Source organism: Streptopelia decaocto (genome assembly GCF_964273445.1).
Source record: "Streptopelia decaocto genome assembly, chromosome: 5".
NCBI classification, from domain to species: domain Eukaryota; kingdom Metazoa; phylum Chordata; class Aves; order Columbiformes; family Columbidae; genus Streptopelia; species Streptopelia decaocto.
The window spans coordinates 6,090,504-6,112,898 of record NC_138659.1 but is presented as its reverse complement, the minus strand read 5'-3'; the positions used below and the strand labels follow the sequence as shown (position 1 = coordinate 6,112,898).

General features: G+C 40.8%; 1 protein-coding gene and 1 long non-coding RNA gene across 9 annotated transcripts in view; one reads left to right on the top strand and one right to left on the bottom strand.

Moving 5' to 3' along the window:
* The first annotated feature begins 1,301 nt into the window (after nucleotides 1-1,301).
* Nucleotides 1,302-21,796, top strand: LOC309440711. Of its 2 annotated transcripts, XR_014184247.1 has the most exons (4): nucleotides 1,302-4,471; nucleotides 12,007-12,177; nucleotides 13,912-14,111; nucleotides 20,659-21,796. It is a non-coding gene; the product is annotated as an uncharacterized lncRNA (long non-coding RNA). The 2 variants fall into 2 exon arrangements; XR_014184248.1 differs by lacking the exon at nucleotides 20,659-21,796 and having other exon boundaries at nucleotides 13,912-14,541.
* Nucleotides 5,576-22,395, bottom strand: part of RABGAP1L (RAB GTPase activating protein 1 like) — a gene marked incomplete at its 5' end in the record, with an annotated part of 227,171 nt that continues 210,351 nt past the window's right edge. For 4 of the 7 annotated variants that reach the window (XM_082054683.1, XM_082054684.1, XM_082054686.1 and 1 more), the window contains 7 exons: nucleotides 5,576-7,192; nucleotides 7,530-7,727; nucleotides 9,020-9,091; nucleotides 9,578-9,661; nucleotides 10,793-10,897; nucleotides 13,215-13,325; nucleotides 20,581-20,673. In XM_082054683.1, coding sequence (XP_081910809.1) covers nucleotides 7,037-7,192; nucleotides 7,530-7,727; nucleotides 9,020-9,091; nucleotides 9,578-9,661; nucleotides 10,793-10,897; nucleotides 13,215-13,325; nucleotides 20,581-20,673 — 819 coding nt within the window. In that variant the 3' untranslated portion in view covers nucleotides 5,576-7,036. Of the gene's footprint in view, nucleotides 7,193-7,529; nucleotides 7,728-9,019; nucleotides 9,092-9,577; nucleotides 9,662-10,792; nucleotides 10,898-13,214; nucleotides 13,326-15,621; nucleotides 15,783-16,324; nucleotides 16,616-17,067; nucleotides 20,288-20,580; nucleotides 20,674-22,395 lie in introns of those variants that run through there. The other 3 variants (XM_082054688.1, XM_082054689.1, XM_082054685.1) reach the window with 3 other exon arrangements.

Below are 22,395 nucleotides of genomic sequence, written 5' to 3'. Positions count from 1 at the left end.
GTTTTCTGAGAACAATGGCTGTTCATCTCGATTAATAACAAAGAAATCCTAGAGCAAATGCTCACAGGGAATAATGGTTTTATAAAACATTTTAATACTTTTGACTGCTGTAAATGCCACTTTGTCCTGTTGTTGCTCCCCTGCGCTTCTCTGCTATGAGTTAGCTTTCCATTTCTTGCTGTTTTCCTCTGCTCCCTGTCTCTTCCTTCAGACATGCTGCTTCATGGCTCACTTGCATATCCTGGGGTGTGTTAGAAGGGGGCTGGTTAGTAGGTCGAGAAAAGTTCTCCTTCCCCTCTACTCTGCCTTGGTGAGACCACATCTGGAATATTGTGTCCAGTTCTGGGCCCCTCAGTTCAAGAAGGACAGGGAACTGCTGGAGAGAGTCCAATGCAGGGCAACAAAGATGATTAAAGGAGTGGAGCATCTCACTTATGAGGAAAGGCTGAGGGAACTGGGTCTCTTTAGCTTGGAGGAGACTGAGGGGTGACCTCAGTAATGTTTACAGATATATAAAGGGTGAGTGTCAGGAGGATGGAGCCAGGCTCTTCTCGGTGACAACCAATGATAGGACAAGAGGTAAGGGGTTCAAACTGGAACACAAAAGGTTCCACTTAAATTTGAGAAGAAGTTTCTTCTCAGTGAGGGTGACAGAACACTGGAACAGGCTGCCCAGGGAGGTTATGGAGTCTCCTACTCTGGAGACATTCAAAACCTGCCTGGACGCCTTCAAGTGTAACCTCATCTGGGTGTTCCTGCTCCGGCAGGGGGATTGCACTGGATGAGCTTTCGAGGTCCCTTCCAATCCCTGACATTCTGTGATTCTGTGATTTCTCTTGTGTACTCTAGGGAAGCATAAAGTCCTCAACAACAACTCCTATGGCCCCATTGCTATATATCAACAACCTTCAAGAAAAGTGTATTTACCAGTACGTTCTCTGTGCTGGAGACCTCAGACTAGTATGTGAAGCAGAGGCCGAAGGTGGCTCAGCAGCTCTCGAGTACAGTGCCTGACAGCTAGACTCCTGTGCAACAGGTTACCTCTTGTGAACAAGAACGTTATCCTAATGCATGGGTTGGAATTAGCTACATTAGTATATACCCATTTTGGACAGTGTATCTGCTGAGTCACTGTGTCCTAGTGCAACAGAACTGCTTGAAAATAACCAGCTGGAGTGACCTCTATCAGAAAACATGATTAAAAAAAACAACCTTCAGCTGTTCATCATTGCAAACAGATTTCAGCTGTTTCTTAAGTAAATGGCTTGTCAAAATAAGAACCTTATTCCCGTTTTGTTTGCATTTCCATTTATTTTACAAGGCATCGTTCACACAATGATAACAAGGTACTGATCCAAACAATTCTGTAACAATTAAAAAAGTAAACATTTGTTGTGACCATGGACATTGAATTGCACTTTTAATAACAAGCATTACACATATTTCCATATTATACTTTATATAATACGTGGCTTTGTTACACAAGATCTGGCAGTACTGGATTGTTCTCAGTTTAAAGTCTGATATGATGCTCTTTTTTCCTCACTCTTTAGGATTTGCGTACTTGGGACACACCTATATTACAAATATCAACTCCAAACCTGGAAAACTTTATTGTAGTGGAGTCAGAGTTTTTAAGCTGCTGTTTTCCATTTGCTGAAGTGAATCCACCTGGAATGGCAGACTCTGATCTGGATCGTGCTTCATTAGACCCCTTTCTGCATTCATGTGCCATCTTTTCCCAGGTCAGAGAAGCCAGAAAACCTTCTTCCATGGGAAAGCAACAGTTTCCATAGCTCAAGAGAGCTCCTGGCACAGCTTTTGCAGGTGGGATCAGTACCAGTGCAAGCCCAGGTATTATTGAAAGGAAGGAATTGGGATCTGGAGAAAAATCTGAGAACATCTGCTCTTGTTTGCATTGGAAGTACCATCCATGTATTATATAAAATATAAAAATAAGAGAAACTGAAAGGAAATTAGTACAGCCCAGGATTTTGGTGGTATCAAATCACAAACAAAATTTATGATACCATATCCTTTAGATGTATTTATCCCCTTGTGATTCAGTTTCCTATATATTATTCTATATATAAGATATAGTTTTCCAAAGATACATATATATTCCTTTACAGGTTAAATAAAAGCAAGTCTCACCAAATAAGAAAATAAGAGGAAGTAATGTCCTAATTCTCTACCCATATCTTTTTTTTTCTTTTTCGGGTAAAAATAGCATGAAATACATTCAGTAGCAAAGCAGTTGGAATCCAGGAGAAATTGAGAGCCCTGTATTCCTGGAGGATTAACCTGTACGTGTTAACTCGCAATCTTGAAATAAATTACATAGATTTCTGACTTGGGAAAGACAGGATCTTGGTTAATGGTGAGTATTATTTATCCAGTTGCAAATTCTTCGAGTTTCCCAATACCCACCCCTATGGATTAGCCCCGTTTTAAAGGCTGCTGTGGTGTATACCTAACCTAACTTGACAGGCCCAAACTTGAGTGTTTCCCCTTAGTATTATTACTTGGAAGGAGGTGGTGGGACAGCTCCCAGTAGGATATTAGCATAATAGATGGAAAAATAATTTCATTCAAGCCTTTTTGTTTGCAAGAACGATGTGATGCCTGATGCTGCATGTACTCACAGCACTGGGTATACCTGGCATTGCACGTCTTGTGCAGCCAGTGGTTTGCACAGCAGCCTGCTCTATAGGGTTCAGCTGTAATGTGCTGGTCAGGTGGGACAGTCCCTACTCCAGAGAAAACCTCTGCCCTGATTTGCACATTCCAACAGTAACACATACTAAGGTTTTCTCTGTAGTAGTTGGAAGAAAACCAGTGTTGTAATATAAGAGTGTTTCTGTTTCCAATGCCAAAAGGTATTTAGGCTTATTAGATTATGCAGAAGTATGCCAAAGGTATTTAGGCTTATTAGATTATGCAGAAGTATGCCAATTATCCCTGAGTCTAACAGTAAACCAAAACAAGAGGCATAGTTTTCCCACACATGCAAGCAGTTTCATAGATTTCACTGCAGCTACTTAACAGATAGAAGGGAACAGCCCTACCTTGATCCTGCGGATAAAACATGACTTACATAGCTTCCAAGTTTTGATACTGCAGTGCCAGTAAATTCAGATTATTTACTACTAAATTCAGTCAGTGAGTGATATGGTAACTCTGAAGTCAATGGGATACTTCATGCTTTGTCAAGGGGCTGAATTCTTGCTGTTCTTGACTTTCTTTTTATCTCCGTCTCCCCTTGTAAATGGCTACTTTAATTTTGAGTTGTTTTTAACACAATGGCACAGGTGAAAGCATCTATCCTAAAAGAAATTTCTAAGGCTAGCCAAGAGAAGTCCCTTAAAGTGTCTAACAAGGAAAAAGAATGCTTAATGAGGTAAGAAATTTAATGTAGCTGTAGCAAATTAGTAAATATACTAATTAATGGATAGGACAAGGCTGTGTTTGTCAGCTGGCAGTACTGATGACTGGCTGACTACCTTTCCTGAGACTGGTTTTACAGACCTCAGGGATTTTGCAGTTTGTTGGATTAAGACCGCAGATTATATTTTCTATTTTATTGTTTTACTCTCTGGGTACACTTAGAATTCGTTAAACTAAGTGAAATGTGTCTTATTACTTTAGAACATTAAGTTTGATTCACAAAGATAATACAAGACTAGTTCACAGATGTACCATATATAACTAAATTCGCCTTGCTTCATTTATCCTGTAAAGAGTTACAGTCAAAGTAAAACCAACTTATTTTTAAAGTGAAAAAAGTTGTGGTTTTTTTTTTTTCCTCATGTTGGGCATCTTGGGAACAGATTAGAATCCAACAAGATGTAACAGTTGTACTAAAAAATATTCTTTAGACGTTTGTCCTTAAGCAAAGTAAAGGCTTTATTTCAGAACTGTGCACTCTCAACAAAATTAAAAAAATGAGATTTAGCTCCACATATATATTTATAAAATTCAAATTACTTTTAATATGTTTCATAGTTTAATACTGACTCAGGAAAAAAAAAATACTTATCACTGCAGACTTATGAGCTCTGTTAGCTGTTCCAGTACCACATGAAAATAAGTTTCAGTGAGACTTTGAAAGTGTTTCTGCCTGAACAGCTGATAAGCCAGCTATGCCCGACAGATCCGTCGGTCTGGGATGTGCATTCTGGTAGCTCTATCACATATTGCTGAAAGGGCTAATTAAAACCCAGATTTGTTTTCTCACAGAAAGCCAAGTTTCAGAATAGCATGTACAGTCAGCAGGTAGAATTTTAGCTTCCCTGGTTTAATCCTGCCATTTTGCTCCTCTCTTCTTTCAACTATGCTGATTCATCAAAGTAATACCATAGAGCTATTTTCTTGTTCTTTCAGTCATTTTGAGCAGACAAGAGTTCCCACATAAATATTACTCTTCCAAATGCCCCTGCTACAAACACTACCTTGGATTTACAGATGGAAGGTGAGAATTGTTTACTGCATTTATGTCATTGCCAAGAGTGATAATGCAGCGAGTGCCTTCTGGAACTTTTTTTGCTGATGTGAGCCAGCTTCCATCCTATAAAGTTTTGAAATCATCATGGCTAGCAGGTAGGAAATAATGGTTTTGTCACAGAAAACTCAACTTCCAAAGTCAAAGAGCTGCTACACTGAGAAGGATGATGGGTCAAAGCTAGTTCCACGAAACGTGGTGAGCTTATTTAACATTCTTTTTTGATGAACTGGGGAAGTCCCACTTTCATGATCCTCTTGTACTTATTAGACTCTTTGAGATTATTTAACTTACTAACTTGGCAAAAGACTAATAGGGGAAGGGGGAATTCCACCCAAATATATATATTTTTTAATTATTTTTAATCATCTCCAGTAAGTGCCATAACAAGGACAGGGACACGACTACAATTGGGAGTTGGAGGGGTGAGATCTTTGAGCAGCAGTGAGCTGTTACGTTAACTCAGCTGCTCAGGGATTCAGAGTTGTTGTTGTTGTTGTTTTAATTATTACTGCATTTTTCCAATCAAGGTTTTAAATCCACTTCTAAATATCATTTATGATAAATGAAATACAAAATTTGATACTTATCAAACCATCAGTGTCACTCATTGGCACAATACTCTAAAATGTAACCATCAGATGTTCACCATGTATTCTTAAATGTCACTTCAACATTTATTATGCAGTTTGAGTTTGAGGCAGTACTGGTAAGTGAATGACTAATGCCAGGTTTAGACAGGCAAGGGAATGGAAACATTTATGCAAATATTACTAGCAACAAAGTGACCAGCAAAAATGATCTTTCCTAATCTTTACAAAAGAAACTCCTTCTGCTTTCCCCCCCGTATTAGTATTTCCAGATAATCACTGTTCTTGCATTTTAAAATACCAACTTTTTTTTAATCTCTGTACATTTAGAAGAGAGAATTTCGTTGCAGGATAGCAGTCTCAGGATAGTGATTGTATTTTGATCTCTACTTCAAAGAGCTGACTTCCTTTGGCACAGGTAACATTAAATTTGTACTACCCTGTTTCAAGTAATTCACAATTAAGCTTGACAACAAAGCACAAGATGGGTACCATTGAATTTTATTGTACAAAACTGACAAGATATGGCATTCCTTAGATTAAAAATAATTAAAAAAAAAAAGTCAGAACTAATGTCCCTCAAACAATTTTGTAAATGGAACAATTAATACACAGCCTTTAGTCCAGCAATTCTATTTACCTGCAAGACCATCTTTAGACATGACAAGTATAATTAAAAAAATATTCCATCAGTTCGAGCAATAGTTTAATTTTCCATGAAATAAGTATTCCTATAAACACTTTATATTCAGTCAGAACAAATGCTTTTGAATTTTCTTACCTTAAGAGAGATTAAACAACCAGGCAGGTTTGGGAATCATCAGAGAAGTCTACCCCATGGGAAAGTCGAGGTATTGTATTCCACTTGAAAATGTTTGTTTTTATAAAAATAAGTAACACCAATGTTGCATTTCCTAATCAAATCCTTGTAGTAAACAGATATTGTGTGATGTTTTATGTATCAGTGCAGCACAAGCCTTTTCGGTTTTTTATTTGATGCCTCATTTCAGTGTCAAATTCCAAATTTGTAGACCCAGGGAAAGGTTTTCATTACTTTTTTTTCACAAAACCTACTTTTTATCGCACAGGATTTACAAGAGGTCAAAACAATGCAAGGTCTTTGCTTCTCAGCAAAAACATCAAAAATGCTGAACAGTTTTCCCTTTATCCCAGTGGAAGGAATTATTTCTTAGAATTCTTAGTATAAACATTAAATAAAAAAGAGAACTAGATAACTTTATGTTAAATTCCAGTTCAGCTGTAAATAGCCTTTAAACAACAGTGCTACAAAGAACTTCACTACTTGCATTTCTGAAGAAAAAACAATCAGAACTAAGAAATTACTAGGGAAGCTCATAAACAATTGTGCAAAGAGAGCACGCGACTATCTTTGCTATGGTCTAAGCTTTACAAAAAGTGCTTCTCTGCAGGACGCAGTTACTGCCATCGACTTCTGAGATGGTCCCAGGGCGTGAGTTATCCTAGACACCCGCACACACACTAGTACTTCTTACACTGTGCTTTCTATGAAGAGATTATGTGTCAGTACTTTACAATTTACATTCTCTCTCTTCCTCCAGAAGAAGAAAAAACCTTCTATGCAAGATAAAAATAACTTTGAATAATTAGTAATGTATTAAAGACCTAGTTTTGAAGTATTTATTTAACATCTAGTCATATAAAATAAAGTGTAAAAGTATGAAGGTATCAGAACGTGGCTTTCAGCAAGGCAGTTTGGGAAGTAAGAATTCAACATAAAACAGGAATTTTTTTTTTCCCTTTTGAAAAGGGTCACATCAGAATGAACAAAAAACACTGAAGAATTTCACTTCAAGCCTGCACTCCTGCCTTTTTGTCCTTTCCCCAAGAGGAGAGACCACTGGAAGAATCCCCCAGGGTTCCAGTTGTGTTGTTCTTTGTGCTCTTGTGTCGGCTCTGGCTGGAACTATGTGCTGCCCTCCTTGGGTGGCAGGGGCGGCTGAGGCTGCTGCGGTGGCTGGGTGCCTGTGGCCGTTTTGATAGAGTTCAGGGTTTTGCTAAACCAAGAGTTTTTGGCAGCTTGGATTTCATTCATAAGGGCTCCTCTCTGGTGCTCCAGCTCCTAAGAAAGCACAATAGTCAGAATCAATCAAAAACCAATTAATTAATAAAACAGCACCTTCAAACTCAGTCCCTGCAATCCAGCACTTTCCTTGCAATCTCCCAGGCACTGGGGAGAGTAGGCAGATTGAAATTGCAGAAACAGCAGAAGATACTTAAATATACAAGTGAAAACCTCCTTTCTTTTTTAAGACAAAAGCATTGCAGGAGTTCACAGATACACAGTGGTACAGGTATATCTTTCCTTTTGGAACCTTTTTTTTGCATGATTCAGAGTAATTTGGACTGAGCACAATGAGGTTAAGGAAACTGCCCTGCTGTACTTGGAATCCACATACCTGAATTTTGCACTTGGCTTCCACAAGCTGCAGTTTGGTCTGTGCGAGTTCCAGCTCCATCTCTCTCAGCTGCTTCTTCAGTGCGTCCTTCTCATCATCTGTTTCTATGCCTTTATTATCCGTGCTTACAGGAGGCAGCTTCAGTGCCCCCTCCTTACTGAAAATCTCACTGCAGTGTTTGCAGGCCATCACTTTACCCTGAAATATCCAGAAAGCTCACTTTTAATCCATGTTACAGGAGTTGCTCTGCCATTTTTAATCTCAGACTGCCTTTCTGTCAGTAATCTTGAACTATCTAGTACTGCAGTTCTCAGATTTGACTTGAAAAGAATTTGAGAAGCTCATGAACAATTTCCAGGGTATATTAAGCAAGATAAAAATTCCTAAAATCTACTCAGTATGCTCTGTCTAAGCCCAGAGGCTTTGCTCCTAGATTAGACTTACTCAAGCCCTCTTGCTACCAGAATTTTGTAATATTTTGCAGTATTTATGCCAGCACAATTCAGAAGAGTAAATTACACTCTAGGAACTTTTAGTCTTCCATAAAAGCATGTGACCAAATTAATACAGATTTTGATATTTTAAAGAATGTCAGGTAGCTTTTCCATGTTTCCAGAAGCAAGCAAGCAGCCTGTGCTCACTGCGAGGGCCAGTACTGTCCTGCAGGTGCTTCTTTGGCATCACAGGGGTTGTCCCTTTTTGCCAGTGACGTCTGACACACAACAATAAGGTTCTTGTGCTACCTGGAGAGGGGAACCAGTTACTCATGGCTGAAGAAGTAGCACAGCTGGCCTGGCTTGCACAAACTAAAATGAGATATTGAATTATTTCAGCAGACTATAGAACATCAATCCCAGAATTATTATTTTTTTAATAATAACATAAAGCAAAAGATCCGTTTCAGCATGAGTACTAAAGAAACAACTAGAAACTACAGCAGAGGGAAGACAATTCTGCCTACTCAGTACTGACAGAGCAGAGGGATGGAATTATTACCTGATGAGGAAACATTTACCTCTAGTGTGGATGTTCCTGATGAGGGAGTTAGAAAAGGGGAAGGAACTGCTATGGAAATTCTGGGGATGGCCCAAACTGTGGCAGTGACTTAAACCAACTCTGCTTAAATTATAGAAACTCAAATGTAAACAGTTTCCAATTCAGCCAGTTCTGACTCCTCCACTGTGCACTCTAGAGAAGCAACACGTTTTCTCTCTCTCTACACTTTTTGCCAAATTATACATTTCAACAGGAAAAAGAAAAGCCAAGCACTATATGCACTTCAGTTTGAGAGTCCCACCCTGTCTGACACAAGATAAAGAACTGTGAAAGGATATAAACCCTTTCCTTATTTACATCTGATGAAAAATGCATGTGGGGCCATCAATGCAGCAGAGTGGATGTAAGACTGCAATTCACGTTTTGTTCTGTATCCCTGGCATTTAGCAACACTTGTGTTAGAAACATGCCGTATGTTGAGGCATCATTCTCACCTTCACAACTTCCAGTTCATCTTTACTGGCTGCTTGTTGTTTTTCCAGCCTGGTACTCAGCTGAGAACAAATCTGGAGCAAAGAAAGTAAGAAAGCAGTCTCTTAGCTAACGTTTACTATAGTAAAATATAAACTGTGCTTTTTAACAATTCTTTTTGTCAGAGACAACATTTCTTAAATTCTGCTTCACTCAGGTATATGCGTTCTTCCTTAACAAATCCACTGCTGCTGAGACTGAAAAAATGGCAATATTCAGTACAGAACCTGAACACGGAGACCAGAACATTTTATGGATTAATTGCTTTAGAATGTTTACGCTGTGTTATGTCACAGAGCAAAGAAGCATTCACCCTACAGTACTAAAATTAGCTCAAAGACAGTTTATTGCTGATTCCCTAAATTAGGAGACTATTAGGAAAACTACAAAACTATTTATGACAAATAAGAATGATTGCATTCTGAGAGCCTGAAATGTAGTATAAAGATGAGATCTGCAACTCTGAAAATTCACCTCAGAACTTGACAAATAAATGTGAGGAAGCGTCTCCAGAACAGTACCTGTTTATACTCTGCAATAATGGCTGTGGTTTTCTTGATCTCAGATTCCGCCTTCTCTAGCTGCTTCCTGAAGACTTCCTTCAGCTAGGAATTGAAGGAGAGAGGTTACATAGTAAGGTCTCAAAATGTGTCATCAGATTGTTCTCTCAAAGTCTTTTTGCGTTTACAACAGTTCTACCGCTTTTTTCTTACCAAATTCCAGTTCTTCAGACAAAAGTCTGATTTACTCAATATATGAATACTTATTATATTCATTTAGAACCACAAAGTCTAGACTCTTGTACAGTGTATCCCTGCTTAGAGAATTCTCCCATAGGGTAATTCTCTGCATTAAATGGTGCTGCAGAGTGGTCCACAGAACACTAAACAAGCACTACTATTAAATGGATTTTACAGATTTTGTTTTTCTGCACACTGTCACAGCAGGTAAGAGCAGAGAGATTGTGTATTTGGAGATGAAACAGGGAGAAGACCCTCTCAGCACCATCACTCCTCTCTGTAACAGAAGTACAGAGTGGTACTGTGTTAAAATACAGCTAACACATTCCTCCACTGTTCAGAACCACTACATTTTGAGAGCACTTTCAGCAGGAAAAAGGCCTCCATTGCCTTGTTTATAGCAAACAGAGAATTTAGCAACCTCTATTTGAGAGAGATACAAGAATTACCATTTGATTGCTGTAGTCAATGTTGTCAAATGGCAAAAATAAAAACCATGGTATCATTTTTGATCATGTCAGTGTTCAGCACATCAGATACGCAGGATTAAAAAGCTATGATTGAACATCTTGCAAAATTCTCCCAGCTCTTAACTCTGTTCTGCCGCTGGTTTTAGCTTGAGAGAGAAACGTTCATGGCTTTATTTCAGTGAACCAGCAGCTGAATCCAGAATGGCCTCTTAAAAGGCAACAGCTCCTCCATCTCCTTGTTCAGATAATTAAGAGGTCTGATCATGGCTCCTTAGTTGTGATTGCTCACCACCAGTGAAATATTATTATAATCCTGGGAAGAGGATAAAGTATGGAAAACTGAACATTTGGAGCTCAAGTAAAGGAAAACACTGGAAAACGTACTTAAAAAAAAAATACCCCAGCATTGTAGATTTTTAATTGTGACTGCATTTTGAAGACAAAATCCTTTTGAAACTGCAACAAATTCGTGTTTTTCTGCATGCCTTTTTGCTTGCTAAATGGGAAAAGTTGGAGGATGCCTTACCTGAGCAGTTTCCTCTTCCTGCTTCCGTTTCTCTTCCTCAGTCTCCACTAGTTTCTGTTTGGTCAGGAGAAGTTCCTTGTTCAAAACATCTGCCTTATCTTCAGCCTAGAATCAGAAATGCTGGTGAAAATCAGATGTTACCTGTGCCAACACACATGCATTGTATATACCACTCACTAATACTGCAGATTCAGGTTCCCGGATTGCATTTTCCTGCCCTCTGATGGCTCACTTAACCTATTGTTTAAATGAAATTCCCTTTTCAAGTAGCTATTTTCTCAGTTATTTCATTGTGCTTCAACAACTCTGCAACTTTTGCCAGATGACAAGCATAGATACTATGTCCTAATACAAACCAAACACAATGATGTATAGAATATTTTTGTTGGGAACAATATTAATCTAAGTGAGGGCAGCATTATTTAGCTCCTGTGTAACTCTAGGTAACTCATGCCATTTTTGTATCTGTAAGTGGGGAAGCCAGATATTATAGAAAATGTTAGGTGTCTGCACTGTATCTTACCAGGCAAAGATAAGTATAAAAGAGACAAACAGGACCACCAGATAAAATGGTTTATCAGCGCAAATAAGTATTACCTGGAGAAACTCGATACTGTGTGTGTACTGGACAATAATATTTTTCTCCTTTCTCTGAAGGGTCAAGCTTAAGGTGAAACATATTGGGAACGCTTTGGTTTTGAGAGCACTGTCCTCACCGATCATCAGTGTCTGGATCTGTTCTGGTGCCCTCCCCAGCTGGGAGATACACACTGTATCACATCCCTCCTGTTCAGTAACTAGGTGCTAGAACAGCTAACAGCTGTGCTCAAATAATACCTAGTTTGCTGAAAATACAAGAGGGGAAATGGTATTGTAAACAACAAAAAACACTACAAAACTTATCTCTGAGTTGCAGTTTGTTTTTCTGCCACAGCCAGTGGTATTAGCTTATCTATCTGCCACAGTGTTAATTATTAACGAGAGTGTTAGTGGCAGCAGCTCCAGCAGGGCCATGACTGAAGGGACCAATTGAGGATTCCTGCACTGCCTAGTGTATATATGACTGTATGGGAGAAAGGAAACAATCAGTGGAAGAATGGAAAATCTTAAACAAAAGAACTCAGGGATGACAAGGATATTTTCCATGAAAGACCTGTTTAAGATATGCTTTGAAGGAACTATAAATCTTTTGTCATTCTGTGTGTTCATTCTAGGTTCTCCAAGCAGCTGCAGAGGTGTATGGTATCACTTGTCCTTGGAGCAGCACACAGCTTTTCTTTTGGTGCCTGTGAGCTGAGGTGCGGTGTGCGAAAACTTCATGGAGCCACTCTCGTCTACAGAAAGGCTACTAAAAGGCAGGAGAGCGAGGATCATGACTGGCAAAGGTATGTGCTTGGCAGCCCTGCCATGGTACTTGAGAAAAAACAAGCCAGGCAGCAGCAGCTTGATGTACTTCCCCCCTCCTGGGGAAGATAGAGCACCTCAGCACATTGCTTTTAGCCTTCACACAAGATTGCCCGCTCTGTCCTGCAGAGCGCATATCTGCCTGCGTTTGCTCATCAAGACGGCTCAGATTTGTAGAATCCCATGGATCCAGATCAGCAGAGCCTAACTGTCAAGGATCTGACTAAAGAGGAATACAAATTGCACAACTGTGGTCAACAACGTTTACAATTCTGAGGTTTGATAAAGAAAGTCAAATAATTATGGGAAATGAAATTGAGAGGCCCTTGCAGGAAAAGATTTTACATCTAAGAGGTACTACACCCCTCACTGAGCAAGGCACTAAGCACGAGGTGTTCTGGAGTATGGCCTTCATGTATTCAGTACACTAACAGTAGCTGTTAAAACACTCCAGAAAGAGGAGGGTTGCGTGCAGTGTTCTCTGACAGTCATCCCTGAGATAAAGGGCTTTGAGTGCTGCTGCCCACACACATTACAGACTTCATGGGGAAACAAAAGCACTTATCAAAGGACACCCAGGAGCCCTTCTAATTTTTGGTGCCATGCCACTTCATTATCTTTGAATTCTGCTGGCTGTACTAAAACTGCTGTGAAAAACAGCTCCACGTAAGGTGGCAGACATTCTGCAAGGCAACTTCCCTTGAAATTAGTCTTTCAAGAAGTGATACCTTTTAAAAGGTATCAACCTGCCTGAAGGTTGTGGCTTGCATTTTCTGAAACAATCCACAACAGAGAAGGTGCAGTCAGTGTTGTTAAGACACCACTTTGAATTGCTACAGTTATGTGCACATGGAAATCCGGCTTTTCTGACTGCAACTACAAGTGAGGTTGTCAGGAAAATAAAAGCCCAAGTAATTATACTTCTAATGTTGTGGCCATGCTTCACTTTAACACAAGGCATGGCTGCTAAAAATGGTGTTGCCAAGCCTGAGCTGGGACCCATCTCTGTTAGTGTTACCTGGTCCAGGTCATTCCGTAAGGCAATTTTGCTTGTTACGAGCTCATGGGCAAGGTCATCGTTCTCCTGCTCCAGCCGCATGCTTGCTTCTTGGAGCCTGCGGTTTTCCCTCTGCAGAAAGAAAGGAACAACCAGAAAAGGAAGTTAATCCTTATCAATATTAAAGAGCAATAAGTGAGTATATTGTGTGTGGAAAACACTGAGAAGGCAAGAGTGCACATTAAGACAGGACTGCTGCTCTGGGAAACAACAGTGAATTAAGCCAGCAGTGCAAATGCAGCAATTCCACTTACATCCCGATGGTTATGTTTGTGTCACATAAGGGACACACTGATTGTAGGGTTCCTCTGTCAAAAGTAAACACAGTCCTCTCCACAAAAGCACTTAGTTTCTGCTTGCTCATCATCAAAAGAAATCAGGCAGATAAAATCCCACCCAGCAGCAAACAGGGACCAGTTAAGAGATAACTCATGTTTCCAGTAGAAAGCTGTCCTGCACCATTTTACAAAATTTTGTCTGCAGGAATCCATAAAAGTAGTCCCTTTTGTAGATGATCTAGTGCCAACTTCCCACCTTCCGTGGGACCAAGTGAACAACAGCATTTAGCAAGGAACTCCCTACTGCTTGTAAAGTAGGTATTGCCATTTGTGCACTTTCTTTGTAACTCGTATCATTGACATCGGTGCATGTTTTTCAGGATACGTGCTGAGAAAAAGTGCCAGATGGAGAGGGGACCTCATTCCCCAACCCCAAGCACGGCCCAGAACCTGCTTGGTGGGCAATGCACGGCAACACAGAATGCAGAACTTTGGGACCGCAGGCCCTGGTCATCTCCTGCACTGCGCTCCCTACCCGCTCTGCACGGGCAGTGACTACGTAGAGCACTAACTAAAGAAGGTAAGTACACCAGAGAAGAATGAACAGAATTGCTACTAATTCACGTTTTTTAAAAATCAGTGTCAGTGACTGCTTCTAGGGCTAAGCAACAGAATCATATTCAAAAGATGTCTGTGGGTCAGTGGGCTTCCAGGAGCCCACATCAAATACACATCTTTGTCTTCAGAAGAACACAGCCAGGTGAGGCACACACAGGTGCACTCCTCAGACTGTAAGCAAAAAAATGAGCTGGCCTTCGGTCACACAATCATGGTCTTTCATACCAAAAGAGACTGCAAAGGGAATCTGTGCACTATGGAGACTCAAGGAAAAATACCAAGTTCATGTGGAAACTCATAGGTGGAAGAACAATAACCTACACGCTGAGATTTCAGAAAGGATCTGTGTTCACTTGAAAGGTAAGTTATGTTCTCCAAGAAAAAAAACAAAAACAAACAACAGTAAAAAGGAATATATGTCAGCACTTAAGACAACAAAAAATTTCCACAACAAAAAATTTCCAAGAGTTGTTCAGTGAGTGCCTTCCTACAAAATGTGGTTTCTTTGCATAAGCACATTATTCATTTGTCTTCACTTCCTCCTGCTTGCCAGCTATGCTCAGATACTTTTTTCTTTCCAAGCTCATTACCATGAAACTGCAATTTTCATTTCTATTGCAAGAAGTTTTTGCATGTTTGTCTTAAACTAAAAAGGACAAGTGCAGCCCTAAGAGGATGCTAAAAAAGGTCTCTTCTGTGTGGGAGCTTCCTCTGTGGCAGGAAGCTGAACCTCTGCAAATATTCTCTCCTTAATGCGACCCTATTGTGCAACGTGACTATGCACTGCCCTGTACAGGAAAGTAAGTTTGTTTCCTTTCCAAAAGACTGTACTTTAAATAACTTGTTTTGTTACAGAAACTGTAAGTAAAATACTTATGTTTTAACACAGTTAAAATAACCACTGCTAAAAGACACATAACTGTGGGGATCTTTTTAATTGCACTGTATTCTGCTTGGGACAAGGAATTTTCAAAAGTAAATTTCTTCTGTAAGGTTAATATAATCTTCAAAATGTAAAACCAATTTGCAGTCTTTAATAAGGCTCCAATATGTCTTAATTTCTGTATTTTGTTCAGACAGTCTTGGAAATGGTGATTTTTATAGACATATACTGCCAGCGAGCAGTAGTCAGACCTGAGTTCACCTAAACACTGGGACCAGATCAGGATGGTATTGCTGCCAGGTGCTGCAGCACCAATACCTTTTCATAGGGATGTTGCTTAGAGGGAGAAATCCGCAAATTCTCAAGACTTCCACAAAATAACCCCGAAAGAAGTTTGCTTGAACATTTTTGCTATGCTTTTGCCAAAAGCTTCAGTGTCCGCAAAGCAAGCCGCACAATGTGAAGTTGGAAGTTCCTGCTTTGCATTCGCAGACAAGTGGGTAAGCAAGCTACGTGGTTGGAAATGCGCTATCCTCCTCTTAAACTAGAATGTACATGGCACACTGTTCGCAAGTTAAAGATCTCTTACCTTGTGCATCCAGTCAATAGCTAAGCGATGTTCTTATTTCGTTCCCATACTTTTAATTTCCAGCTGAAAGGCTCTTACAGGGCCACCTCTACTCTTCCTCCACACAGGGCAGTACTCGCGGTTTGTCTTTTCCAGCTCCTCCCCCCAGATCTAGCAGTGAAAAACTGCCTCCTTCCTCAGGAGGAAACTCTTAATCTGCTTATGTCTAGATAAAACCTAACATTACCCGTTGAAGACAAAAATAGCAAACAGCGCTTGTGCTGGTTTGACTGAAAGCAGGTTAATATATAACCAAACTATTTTCGATGGCTCTGAAATATTTACAGGGTTTTATAAAATACCATTTTGCAACGCATAAAGTTCAACAGATGGAGCTGGTTCGTTACAGCAGGACTCGCATCACAGGCAGCGTTTTGTAACCTGGCATAACCCAGCTCGTCAGACCTGCTATTTGTCCTTGGTGTAAACAGACAGCTCCCTGCCTTTTCTCTGCACACCACTGACACATCACTATGACAGTGATTTCCTTCTCTCGGCATTGCTCGGTTTCTGCAAACAGTAAAATAAGAGATTGCTCTTCCCTAAATTCCTCCTTCCTGTTCCACAAGGCAGCTGCTGAACTCTGCTTGGCTTTTAAAAGGAGGATACTGCATTTCCAAAAGGGACAAACACCGCTGATACATACAAACACAAATAAACTTACCTCCTGTAAAGTCACAGACCAAATACTGCTTTCAACCATTGGTGTAAAGACAGTGAAAACAGGATATAAAATAATTTTTAATACCAACAAAGACAACAAAACCAAAAAAAAAAGTTGCTGATTCTTCAGTGGGTTTTTAGTTGTGAGTTGTAAAGAGGATATGCTCCAGCGTCCACCACACACTGAGCGGAAAGAAGGCGGCAAATTGAAAGTGGCAGGCAAGCCTCAGCCTGGGAAGAGGAGAGGCTGAACTCCACCCTCTGTTCCCTCCCAGCCAGCACGGAGGAGCAATTCCTGACAAGATTAGTGCCGATGATGCATCCTCTCTGTGCTGCTGCTCAGGCGGGGTGTAACGAGGCACAAACCTTGTTAAGCAATTCAGTGTCATTTCCTGCTGAGCAAACACCCAAACCCTAGATGTTTGGGCATGAACAGATCCTCAAGGGTGGAATGAAAACAGTGGTTAAAATTCACTTTTCTGGATGTGGGCAAAGCGAAGTCTTCATAAGCCCATTGGAAAGGGCTCTTGATTGTGGAGGAGCTCTGAAGGAAAACCCTCTGAACCTCCATCTAGAAAGCCAAAAGGCTTTTACAGCAACTATCCAGGAAACCTCTCCTGGGAAGCAATGCCCAGGCTCCCGGAGGTGGTTTGTGTTCTCTGTGTTGACCCTGAAGCAGCATTCCCAAAAGCGCCCCAGCACACTATTTTAAAAACCACAAACAAACAAACAACAACCCACATCAAGACTTTTGTTTTTCCTCATTCTATTTACCATTCAGTTACCATGGCTGAATAAAAATTATCAGTGTATTAATTTTGCTTCCACTTCAAACACACAAAAGGCTATTACATCCAAATTACACATTTATTCAGACAGACAACTTGTCCATTGCACAACATGGTCCACAGAGGAAAAGGCTTTTCTACACTCAGAACAGAACTGTGTGCACAAGCAGGGTCTGCTTGCAAAACTCCCGCCCTTCTCTGTATGGTTATATCCTCTTTATTTCAAAAAGAGAAGCCACAAGCTCAACTCGAGCAATTTCTCATTAAATCACTAAAACCCTGTTACATGAGATGTTCTCAAACACAGATAAAACCCCCATAATATATGATCAATCTGAACTATATTGCTATATTTTTTTGCACATGCAACTCACTTTTCTTCCTGGCTTCTACAGGCAATTTGGAGTTTATTTTAACCAAAAGTAATGAAATTTGGTGACAAACAGCAATTGAAAATATATTTACTTTTGTACCTTTTAAAAAATCTGACAAAAATGTGAATGATAAATTGTTATAAGCCACAGAAAATAACATGAAAAGGTATCCATAAAAAAAATGACACTTTTCCTAGATAATACTTGTAAATACAGAAGGAAATAAACTCCAAAATTAATTGGCACTCTTTACTCCTGTTCTTTTGGTAAGTCAAATCACAACATGAAATACGAGCTGGGCAGGAACCCCTCTGGCATGTAACACAGCTTATTGTTGCACACGAATTTAACCTGTCAAGAAAACGTGACTGGTTAGTGGCAGGCTGGATGTCACAAAACCAGCCCTTCTCTGGAATTTATGGAGACTTTGGGGTCGGTGGGACTGGAGCAGCCCTTCCCTGCCTGGACATACCCAGCTGCCCTCGGGCAGGCAGCATCTCCACCCTGGGGATCCCCGGGGAGGCTGCTCAAGTCCCCATCTCCCTGCACGCCGGGGTGAAGGTCAGACCCGCAGGTGACAGCTGCGCCAGCTCCGGTGAGTTCTCTGTGCACAGCAGGGACGGCGCGGGAGGAGGAGGCAGCAGCACAGCCTGGGCCCCGCTGCCACCACACGGCCTGTCACCTGCTCTCCCAACAGCCCATTGAGCCACTTCCACTGAGGGCCATGTCACAGGCAGGTGTCTTTCTCAAGACATCTTTCATCACTGCAACTTGGAAGTGCCAGTGTCTCTGTTGTCCTGACAAATCTCTGTTGGTAATAAATACTGTAACATGCTGCAAACAACACAACTATAACTAAAAACTAGTAACAGACTGAAAGCCTGTTTCCTGCTTGACCTATAAGAGGAATATTCTATAGAGATCTCTACTCCAGCAATCCCATCCAAGAAACATCCCTTCCCTGGGCAGTAAACAAAAAACTCATTTTGTTCTGGGACGGAAAACTGTAAAAATTACAAGGATGTAGTCCTTTAGGGCACAGAGAGTGCGTAAGGCCAGAGGGAGCTCACAGCAAGACTGTGCTCAGAGGCTATGCTGGCTTTTCAGCAGCACAGGCTCAGTCCATTCCCAAACCAAGCCCAGCTGGGCAAAGCCTAGCGGTGATGCTGCCAAAATGAAATGGATTCCTAAACACACGGGCTGCAGAGTGATCATTTAAGGGACAAGCGAAGCTGGCTCCCTGTTTTCTGCCTGCAAGGATCCACACTGCTTGCGTTTCCTGCTGCCCTTTGGAAACACTCTTGAAATGTCAATTCCTACCAACCTCAGCTTGACACACTAATAAAATCCAAAAAGCAAGAAAAGGAACAGAGAGCACTTACAAGCATTTCTCCATGACACCCATCAGCTGAAGAATGCATCCGAACTTTGGACTTAATGTGCAACTAACCAGTTACAGGGACACTTTAATCACAGCATCGCTAAGAGGATCAGACCCAATCCGGCTTAATATAAAACGACACGCAGATTTTCGAAAGTGCAAGCCAGAACCTTGGGCTGGGATCTTGACTGTGACAGTGACTCACATAATCAGTGGCCAAAGAGTCACTTTCTGTGTCCTCATTTGCAGCTTGGGCATAATGTTCTTCACCACCCATCGCCCAAAATTAACTAGTTAATGTGCCTCCACACAGCTTCAAAAAAGCCTTATTTGTATTCTAAGTATTAGTTTAATTCCACACTAAGAGAACTACTGGAAAAATAGTCAGCAGCAGGTTGTGTTTTTTCTAAATAGGTCAGACTTGCTATTGATTATCAGCTGCTACAGCAATCCCAGTTCTCACCAACAATAATATCTGCACCCTTTGACATCAAAAGAACTACACTCAAAACATATTTTTTTCACAGGTAAATACTTAAAAAAATATAGTCAGTTTTATTTTCTCTGTACCTGTAACTATCTCATCACATTTATGAGTCACTACAGATTTTCATCCTATGGTTTTTTGAACATGGAGCACTTTCCTTACATTCACAGACCAGGTAAACCTGTTGCACCTTGTATGATTATTCACTACTCCACGCTCCTTGTAGACCGTACCAACTGCAACGTCACTTAACGTATTAAGGCACAATCAAGAACAGCAGGTAAACAGTACAGGTATGGGAAAGCAATGTCAGTTCCCAGCTAACCTGGGCAATGGGCAGTAAAGTGCTTCATCTCTGGCAACTTCACCTAAAGAAAGCTGAATTTTTCAAAACAGGGTAAACAATAAGTGGATCCTGAACACTGAGTGAAGTACGTGCCTAGAGGCACACATACAAAAAATCGATGGCAGCAGAATGCAGCAGTGACAATAAAAGCAAATACATTGGAAAGATAAGCAATGCTGATCCAAACTAAAGAACTATTCTTTTTTGGTGAACTATCAAGCTATCATATTAATAACTGAACCTTTATTTCTCTGCTGCTTTAAAGCAGAATATTTATTACTACTAATTCTATTGCAGTGGTACCTTGGGACCCCAGGAGAGCTCTGGGTCCCACTGTACTAGGCATTATATTAACAAAAAACCACTAACACTTTATATAAACAGAGATGAATACCAAGAATCATATCAGTCAAGGAAGAGTTCATCTTCCGAGAGTCTCTGTGGATGCCACTGCACACAGCTTGTGCTAGAACACTGTGTGTTTTCTCCTTTTTGTGTCTGTAGCTGAGAATCACCCTTTGTTTCTGCGTCTCATGAAGATCTCCCGTAAAAGTGCAACAGCAGGAGAGTTACCTACAAACATATAAACTGAAAGAAGAAAAATATTATATGTGGCTACTTGCAGATGTCTTGAGAATTACAAATTGTGATTGAAAGATTCCTGGGAAAAAACCCCACTAACTCCAAGCGTTCAAAATGCTTGTTCAAGAAAGGGGATGAATTTCACCTGCCGCTTGACTTCCCTAAGATCTGCATCGGCTCTTCCTGGGGACAGGAGTGCAGCACACGCGCCTCGGCATAACCACTGGGACCAGCTCACTCCCCATGGGATTCAGCCGAGGAAAAAGGTTCCCATATAGCATCTATAGTGCCTCCCGTACCTTGTATCTGTCCATAGGATCTTCCTGCTGCAGCTGACTCTCACGCATTGTTTGGTACTCTCTCTCATATTTCTTCAGCTTTTTGGTTGGCACCTGTGGAACAGATTTGGAAAACATGCATGTAAAGACCAGAGGAATACCGGAAAGGTCGTCTGAAAGCTCTCCTGGCAGACAGGAAGCCAAGGAAAGTGCTGGAAAGCCGGTGCTGAATAAAGTCACTCCCCATTGCCCCCCCTTTCCCTACTCAGCAAATACTCACAACACAGTTCACACTGAAAGTCATCTTTCTGCGCCTACTGTTGTTCATTACTCAGATATTCAAAGGAAAACAAGAATGAAGTAGGGACATATTAATAAGAGTACCAAGATGGGAAAAAAACATGAACAGGAGAGAACAGGGAAGAGGAAAATACACTTTGATAAGTAGGATTCACAAAAACAATGCCTTAGCAAGCAAACTGGTAAAAGTGAGATTAGAAAAAAGGGGCATTTGTACAAAAGGACTGGACAATCCACTTTTCCCGGATCCGTTCTGTGTCTGTCTGTCCCCCTTGTCTATTTCGATCGCATCTAGCTGATTGCTGGTGTGAGGATGTGCTGCTGTCACCTTGCCTTAGGGCAAAAAATTACTGCCAATGAGCAGAGATACGTGTTTACACGTAGTTCTGGTGTTGTTCTCCCTTTATTGGTTTCCAGCCCAATAGCTCCTTCCTCTGCAGCACAGGAAGGGACCAGGCAAGTGCTCAGTGTCGCTGCAGAGGCCTCTGGCAGGTACAGGGAGAAGATGTGAAACCATGATCTGCAAAGCTTGGTGCACTCGTAAAGCAGCACTAATGCCCACAATTACCGATGAAATCTGAAACCATCCCCTCTAAAGAGAGCAAAGAGAAAAGGGTAAACACAAAAACATGAAGCACTTTGGACAAACATACAAGAGAATTTCAGTTTGATGACTCTTAATAGCACAAAGTACAATGACATGAAAACAATTAAATGAGAGGTGCGTTTTTACGTTTCAACAGAGCAACACTGAAGATGCAAACCCAGCCCTTTTTGTCTCAGCTTGAACATCTTGAGGCTACTTAATATTCACAAATAAGAAATCATTTCAGAGCAGTCCTCTAAATAAAGTGAACCAATTGCACATCCATCACTGCCTTATTTTTCCAGTTTCATCTTGTATTCTCTATTGAGACAAGACAGAATTTAACTTGCACAGAGCCAATCTGGCACTTACTCACCTGCCTGAACACCACCAAAATCTCATCTGAACACATCACATCACAAACCGCATGGTGAGCAGTGGAGAACAAGAGTCAGCTCCTTCATTTAACTCTGCCCTCCACCATCTTCACAGTCCCTGTTTACACTCGCTGACAATTCACAACTATTTCCTAATGCCTGGTAACTCTTCTCACCAACCAGTTCTTCCCTATATGTTCTCCTTTACTTTCTTAAATTTTAATTCACAGCTGTGAGGAGGACCGTGCACGGGGGGTTGACGTCCCTTATCTCTTCCATGCTTTTTGAAAAGCATCCTGATTTATGCATTTTAGTATCTATTTGTTCTACAACCTCATCTTAATTGGAAAAATAGTACCTAAATACAGAGAAAGTCTATTTTAAGGGGCTGGGAGGGAGAAAATCCCCATTAGAAAGCCAGTCCATACTAATCCACTTAAAATAGAAACTTGAGCAGGTATGTTTAATAACTTTAGCAGAGACTGTGCTTCACTGTTATTGTCCATTCAGCTGCATGACTCAAGGGAGTTTGATAATTGATAATTTATTATAGCACTTCCTACTTCTGGGCAT